The sequence below is a fragment of the Triturus cristatus genome, chromosome 12 (assembly GCF_964204655.1).
Source record: "Triturus cristatus chromosome 12, aTriCri1.1, whole genome shotgun sequence".
Taxonomy (NCBI): Eukaryota; Metazoa; Chordata; class Amphibia; order Caudata; family Salamandridae; genus Triturus; species Triturus cristatus.
The window spans coordinates 553,726,176-553,733,767 of NC_140595.1; the positions used below are offsets into that span (position 1 = coordinate 553,726,176).

The 7,592-nt window shown below is 51.6% G+C and overlaps 1 protein-coding gene across 2 annotated transcripts; it reads right to left on the reverse strand.

Moving 5' to 3' along the window:
- Positions 1-299: 299 nt before the first annotated feature.
- On the reverse strand, positions 300-7,223 carry IRX5 (iroquois homeobox 5). Of its 2 annotated transcripts, none has more exons than XM_085637472.1 (3): positions 6,634-7,223; positions 2,006-2,408; positions 300-1,361 (listed from the first exon to the last, which is right to left on the reverse strand). In XM_085637472.1, exons 1-3 carry the CDS (start codon positions 6,904-6,906, stop codon positions 556-558), a joined length of 1,482 nt encoding a protein of 493 aa, XP_085493598.1. In that variant the 5' UTR covers positions 6,907-7,223; the 3' UTR covers positions 300-555. The 2 variants fall into 2 exon arrangements, with proteins under 2 accessions (XP_085493598.1, XP_085493599.1); XM_085637473.1 differs by lacking the exon at positions 6,634-7,223 and adding an exon at positions 4,455-6,533.
- Positions 7,224-7,592: the final 369 nt, after the last annotated feature.

Genomic DNA, 7,592 nt, shown 5'->3' on the forward strand with positions numbered 1-7,592 from the left:
GAAGAAAAAATACCAAAGTTTAGGCGACAAACGCGGAATATTCTATGCAAACATGCAATGAATGGATTTCGCATATGTTATAATTCTCTTTTAATTCAATATTTACATTTTACAAAAGGCGGCTGCAGTTTTTCTCTCTCTTCGGTCTGGGCTAACGTATTTTTCTGGCTCTGAGGCAAATCGTTTGGCAGAATAAAACAAAGACGAACATTTTGATTAAACCATCACTGGTACCTGTGGGAAAGATCGGCACATATATGTAAATTAGGAAAGACAACAATAATGCTGGCACAGGTGTCTCAAGATTTATAATTTACTTCAAAGATCCGATAGTATCCATTTAAATACAAAACTGCTACATTTAAATATACAGCGGACGATTCCATATAAATCGGCTTTGGGGGGTGCTGCTCGCAGTTAAGACATTGGTAACCTCCCGTTGCGGATTTTGCTGTTCATCTCTGAAGACTGTGTTCGTGTGGTGGGGAGAAAAAAACTGCAAAAGCAATGTAATAAATAAAAAAATCAGTCCGGCGGGTGTGGAGGCGAGCGGTATTAAAGGTTGGACGTACCTTTCTTCAGTTCATAGGGCGAGTCTTTGCAGAGGTCTACCTGGGCCTGGTGCCTCAGTTTGCTTTCTTTCGCCAGCGCCTCGGCCCTGCTCAGCAGAGTCTGGTTCAATCCATTGAAGTGCGCGCTGCCCGGGGAGGGCGCCGCCGAGGCCGGGCCGGGGCTGGCCCCGTGGTGGCCGTGCAACTGGCCGAAAGTGCTATAGTTCGTGTAGCCCGGGTAGAAGGGCGAGGCGTAGTACAGAGGGCGGGAGAGGACGGCGCTGTTCGGGAAGGGGCACTGTGAAGAAGGGGGCCGGGTGGGGGAGGCGCCGCTGCCCGCCATGGACGGTCCCTGTGGCGGCCTCGTCCCCGGGGACGCCTCGCTGCTCTCTTTGGATTTGTCCGAGGAGGTGGCTATCTCAGCCAGGGACCAGAGTTTGGGTTTGGGGGTGACCGTGGGGGGAGAGTGGATGACGGAGGTGCCGTGGCTGCTGTGCTGCGCCAGGTCGATGGGTTGGAGCTGGTGAGGGTGGTGCTGGTGATGCTGCAGCGCCTGCAGGCCGTGGCTGGAAGGGTGGTGGTGGTGACCCGGCTGTGGGGGTTCATCGGCCTCCTGTAGGGTCGGCGCTCCCTGGCACAGCGCTGGAGAAGGGGATGCGGGGGTCTTGGATGAGGAACCGGACAGCAGGTCGCTTCTGTCCTCCGGGTCTTTCAGGACCGACTCGCACCTGGTGGGGTCCACCTCCTTCTCCAGCGGACTTTCGGGGTCCAGGCGGTCGAAGTCACTTTCAGACGGGCTTTTTAGGTCCCCTGCGGGAAAACAAGACAAAGTTACCACAAATTCGCGTGGGAAAACCAAACACTGCATAACACTTAACACAAGGTGCCTAACGACACACCACTCCCCTGCTAAATCGGCCTCCTTTACCTAACAAGTGTCATAATATAAATCACAATCTCCTGCTTACATCTTGCAATTTACAAGTCACCTAAAAAGAAAAGTGATTGCACAGGTGCGTTTTAAATTTAAAAGACAACGTATTTTTCATGTATCTCAAATTATTCTCACTACGGTGACGTTTTTATTAATTTAGAAAGCGTGTCTGTTTTTGTAGTAACCCAAACAGAATACACAATCTTGTGTGTTACAGCTACCTTTTATTTGAATGTCACAATAAGTTCAAGTTGGCACTCAAGGAAGCACTGACAACAGGACTAATGACGCCTAGATAAACTAATTTAATATTCCAACTGTACACCTATTGTGTACATTTTTAGATTAACCCGTGATATTTCAAATTGCCAACTTGCAGCCAATTGCATATATTTTCAGAGACGACGCAAGTTACGCAAACTGTCTCTTTATTGCGTTTCCCGCCTTTTTTCTCTTGTGATAACGTGTGATAAAAATTCACCCTCAGGAATAGGAATAAAAAGGCCTTCCTGGCACCCACCTGCTTCCGTCTCGACGTCGCCCTTGTCGTCCAGCTTGTGCGTCACGTCGTCGTCGTTCTTTTCCAGGTCGATGTTCTCGTCCTCCTCCTCGTCCTCGCTCCGGTTCCGGGGCGTCCAGGTCATCTTGTTCTCCTTCTTGAGCCGCCGCCGGGCGTTGGCGAACCAGGTGGAGACCTGGGTGAGGGTCATCTTGGTGATGATGGCCAGCATGATCTTCTCGCCCTTGGTGGGGTAGGGGTTCTTGCGGTGCTCGTTCAGCCAGGCCTTCAGGGTGGCCGTGGCGTCCCGGGTGGCGTTCTTGCGGTAGGCCGGGTCGCCATAGGGGTAGGAGCCGAGGGGGGCGGCGTACGGGTGGTACCCGAGGGAGCCGGCCATGCCCGTCGTGTGGTCGTAGGGCGAGCCCTGTAGGGAGAGGAGAGAGGAGGGGGTGAGATGGTTCCACCCAGAGAGAGGCCCGGGAAGCACAGGTGACTCTCCTAGTAGGATACAAACAATAATCCTAGCGCTAATTATACAATTAATACCAATCACAATATTAATTTTAATCACGCCTCGCACATGTCAGGGTCTGTTTTTAACACGTCTGCACAAAACAAACTGGGAAAGGAAGCTATAATTAGCGGGCGCATCTCTGCAACTGTCCAACAGCCAAATTACAAAATGTGGTCAAATCTTATTTCAAACACCTATCCTTTAATAAAATCCACCGAGTATACAAATCGCATTCGTTCTTCAAGTGAAAGCTCGATTTAATAACTACATACAATATTTAACCACAAAATGCGTTTACCGTTAAACTTAAAAAAAAAAGAAAAAAACTTGTATTGTGCCTGCGGTAATTGCATTTGAGTGCGAGACCTATCTTTATGTTTATACCTCGGGGTGGTAGAACGAGTGATATATGATCGAAAAAAGAAAAACAAGTTCCGCTCATTAAGGTACGTAGCTCCAATGACAAAATGAAGGCCGAGTGGTCGTGCTGCGCTTTAATGAGTCGCGCGCTCCGTGAAATAATGTCGCTAGAGTCTAGGGTGGATAATTTTATATCGCACCCTATTTACTGTCCTGATAAGTGGAATGTCCACGTGGTGGGTGTGAATGGTAAGCGCCTAGGGTCTGGCTAAGGGTAAGAAGGCGCTTATAACTAGCAATATACCATGCGCCCACCACACAGCTCCTTTGCAGCGCGTGTATTTTTGAGACAACCTACAGTTTCTAAAACCATAACAGAGCACATCCTCACTGTCAGTCACAATTCCTACAGTCTACCGGTATTAAATATATTATTTTCATACCAATATTTCGCACTTGTCAGCAACACCATTTTGCACAGCCTGTGTGAAGGAGGGTAGCGCCTCTCAAGTGATGAGTATGCGCCGCAGTGAATCCCACCAAATTACAAAGACGCATATTTATAACTCTCTGCCCTTTTCTCTTTCATTTAAATATAAATTGCAAATCTTCTTGTGGCATGCGTAGAATTAGGTTAAGCAGTGTCCGCGTTAATTTATCTCACACAAAAATATCGCGTCTAATAAAAGCTCTCTAAAAGTTTCATGTATTAGCGGTTTTTTAAAACAAGTAACGCGCCATTGAGTCACAGTTTGCTTTCATGCGGTAACATCAAATATTGCATTTATGCGGTACCTTCACACATTGTATTTATGCGGTGACATCAAACTTAAGCCTAACTTCTATAATAAAATCTGCCGGGTCCTGTTTCTTTGCAGAATCCCTGTGCCGCTGACAGAAGTGTAAACATACCTCAGTTTCACCAGCACGATCAACCCTTAATTACACGTGTACACACAAGGAGAAGGGGAGTTCACAAGAAATGCTAATGCACGCGCCGGCGTCCGGGCTGGAGAAGGGACTCGAGCCCGGGTCGTATAATGGGCACAAGATATAGATTATTAGACCCCCTGGCGACTAATTGACTAATGTTGGTGTAAGAAGCCGAGAGAAAGCGCAACATGAACGTTACTTTCCTATAACAATACTTTTAAAAACGCCGAGAGCGTCAGATTGCTGCCCTCGCCTCATAAGATCTCTGTAACCTAGAAAGTACATCATATCTATCGTGTTTAAATTTAAGGAGGGCTGGTGTCGGGAATGAAAACTCTACAACCAGTATAGCGCTTAGCCGGAAAAGCACTTGACATTAGGGCTTCGAGGCTCTACATGAAGTGGAAGAGCACATTAAGGCTACGCGGGAGAAACGTGCAAAGCCTGGTGCAAGTGGTAGAGGGTCGAAACTGGTAAAAGGAGAGAGAACTCTCTGCGGTCCAGTGCGTCTCCGGTTTGTAACCGTATTTCTGGGGTCCCCAGTAGAATAAACCGGAGGTTAACTCCTGGATTCCGGTTCGAAACAGAACGTGGCGTGGAGGACGCACGGCCTTCCGTACCACCGGGGAGGCGGCGGTACGGTACTGGAGCCCAGCCCTGTACCTGGCTCGTCTGTGTTTCCATCGATAAAGGTGAAATGTTTGAAGACTAAAGGCGCTGCTGAGTGATTGGCGTCCGATAGAGACGTGATTCTAGTCCGATGGGTTGTGCGGTTGCACACGAGGTGAACGCGAGAGTCGTTGGTAAGATGGATGGAACCAAATGTTTAAAGTGTAGGGAAGATCGTGGATGGTACAAGCGGGTCTGGGGGAAGGGCCGACCTATGCTGAGGTACGCATTAAAAGAAATGCATCGGTGATCCTGTGAGTACACTTCTAGGGCACGGAGGCGAATGAAAAGTTCTGTATGTGCTCTGAGAAGTCACCAGTAACGGGCTCTGAGGGGGTGGAATAGCCCGGTGTGAGGAAGAGTCCGAGTGACCCCTAGGCCCTGCCTCCGGCTGCCTGGTACCCACGGCGGCCCGAGGGCCACTGATCTGCAGGTTTCTTCATTAATCGGGCACACGGGTCGGGGGTGGGTAGTCCGTAGAGTGACAGGTGGCACACAGCAGCAATGACACCGGGAGACGTGCCAGGGTACAGGCGGCTGCAGAAGCACTCACGGGGTCCCAGCTGGCACAGAGACACTAATGAGGGTCGCGGGGAAGCCTTCCTGGCTGGTTCATGACCATGCCGTGTGTCATTAATGTTCACTCCTTTCTGGGCTGGTGCAAGGTACTGGCATTTCAAGGTCTCAGGGGAGTGTGCGTGCATGTAAAGGCTGAGATGTATGTACCCAGGGTCAAAAGAGAATACAAGCTTTATTAGGACTGAGACAAAAGTGATCCCCAGATCCAGGTGTGCTGTAGACACATATGTGACCTCATGCTCCCAGGAGAGTGTTTTATTTGAAGGACGGACTGCTGTGTGCCCAGGGTCAGCAGTGGCACACTATGCATACAGAACATGTGCTTTAGTCATGCATTAAAAGGCCGGTGAGTCGCCGTAACAGAAGCATCAACGGATGCTCACGAGTCCCTATGCATAACGGAGCTCTCAGACGAGTGGGTACGTAAAGCTTGGCGTGTCCCTGCAATGGTAGCGGCAGGCCCTCCGTAAGACTATGACTAGGGGCGGGGAGGGGGGGGGGGGCTGTCGGTCAGGGCAGAGATGCTTACAAGTTCCGAAGCTGGTAGAGAGCTTGCTGGAATCTTACTGTACCAGTGGCGCGTGTGTGCACAGAACGGCTCTAGGGTGCTCAGAGTCTAGCTGCACACTGTACGCACCAGACCGCATACTTTGGAAGGACTGGGGTTTCACGGGCAAGAGTGTCTGAGCTTGTACCCAGATATCTGGGATCTAGTGGTCTCGGGTTGGTGTGTGTGAATATGTAATGACTGGGAAGTGCTCACGATCACACGTGGCACATCGTATACAAGAGAATAAACGAATGGGTGAGGGATCCAGTTAGCAGACAGACTCTCGCAAGTTCCTGGCCTGGAATACAGATATGTAGGATCTGTGCAGCTCATGGTAGTGTACAAGTGTGCAAGGGTTTTAGTGTGCCCAGGGTCACACGAGGCACACTGTCTACAAGGGAACAAACACTTTGCAATGGGTGAAGGGTGGCCCATTAGTTCCAGACTGTCACATGTTCCTGAATTGCTACACAGATATATGTGGGATCTGTGGAGCTCAGGATAGTATGTTAGTGTGCATGTTTCGGAGAGTGCCCAGGGTCACAAGTGTCCACCATTGAACAAATGCGTTGGAATAGGTGAGGGATCCCCGTTAGCTGCAGACTCTCACACGTTCCTCAGCTGGTGTACAGATATAAGGGGTCTCAGGGTAGAGGGTAAGCATGTGAGGGCTTGGATGTTCCCGGGGTGAGTATTGGCACCATGTGCACAAGAAAATATTTGTTTTAGAAAAGCAGAGTGTTCCCGTATCAGTCAGATATCTGGGGTCTCAGGGTAATCAGAAATGATGCAAGGATTGGCGTGTGCCCAGGGTCACAAGTGGCACACTGTAGACAAGGGGATACACTATTTCGGTGGGTGTGGTAGACGCTCGCAAGTTCCTGAACCGGTATACAGAAATCTGGGATCGGAGTCTTAGAGTAGTGTATAAGTATTGAACAGCGTGGATATTCCCAGGGTCACAAGTGGCGCTTTGAGCGCATGAAAATACATGCTTGGAAAGGTGTCAGTCAGCTGCAGAAGCACACTCTCACGCGCTCTTACCACGTAGGAGGCGGTGAAGGCGGCAGCCGCCGCCGCTGCCGCCGCTGCCGGGTCCGAGCCGTAGGGCAGATGCGAGCCGTAGCCCGGGGAAGGCGCCGAGAAGGCAGTGGATCCGGCGTAGGGCGAGAAGGCAGAGCCCGAAGAGGAGCGCCCCAGTTCATCGGTCCGGGGCCCCGAGATCACGCTGGTGCTGTACGCCGGGCACGAGTAGAGCGCCAGGGACGCCGAGGGCTGGTACAAGTAACCCTGAGGATAGGACATGGCCAGGCACATGCATGCACCCTGTCTGCGCGGCTCTCGGAGGCAGAAAAGGAAGGGGCCGCGTCCGGGCCGCCGCCTCGGCTCCTGGGCTCCGGGCTGGAGCGGGCTGGAGCGCCGGAGTGCCCTGTCTGCTGTGCGCCGCCCTGCGCTCTCCTCGCTGCTGCCGTGCTCTCTCTCTAGCTCTGTTTTTTTGCCGTGGACTGAAGGATAGGACAGGGGGAGGAGGGCGGGCGCTGGGAAAAGGTCCTGCCAAGATGCTAAGTTGGAAATTGAGGATTCTGACGCCTTCTACGCAGCGATGCTCCTCCTCCTCCCGGGGTGGTGTCAGTCTGGAAGGAACTGCGAGATCCTGCTGGCTGCGCAGACCGTGGCCGCTCTCACTCCGCACTCCTCGGCTCGGGAGCAGGGCTGGTACTCCGAGCCGGCCCCTGCGTGGAGTTAGCACCAGCCTGGCCTCTGCATCGCCACTGGCCTCGGCCCTGCATTGCGATGAACCCCAGCCCGGTCCTCGCACGCACATTGAATCCGGCCAGGTCCCTGCATGGCCATTATCCCTGCACGGCGATTAGCCCAAGAAGGCACCTGCATGACGATTAACCCTATCCTGGTCCTTGCATGGACATTAAACCCAGACAGGTCCCTGCATGGCCATTATACCCAGCCGGGTCCCTGCACGACGATTAGCCATAGACGGTCCC

Excerpts from the sequence above, each read along its gene's own strand:
- IRX5 (XM_085637472.1), bottom strand. The coding sequence starts at position 6,906 with ATGTGCCTGGCCATGTCCTATCCTCAGGGTTACTTGTACCAGCCCTCG. Across the intron at positions 2,409-6,633 it reads CCTTCACCGCCTCCTACGTG|GGCTCGCCCTACGACCACAC; the intron begins GTAAGAGCGCGT and ends CTCTCCCTACAG. Across the intron at positions 1,362-2,005 it reads CGACGTCGAGACGGAAGCAG|GGGACCTAAAAAGCCCGTCT; the intron begins GTGGGTGCCAGG and ends GTTTTCCCGCAG.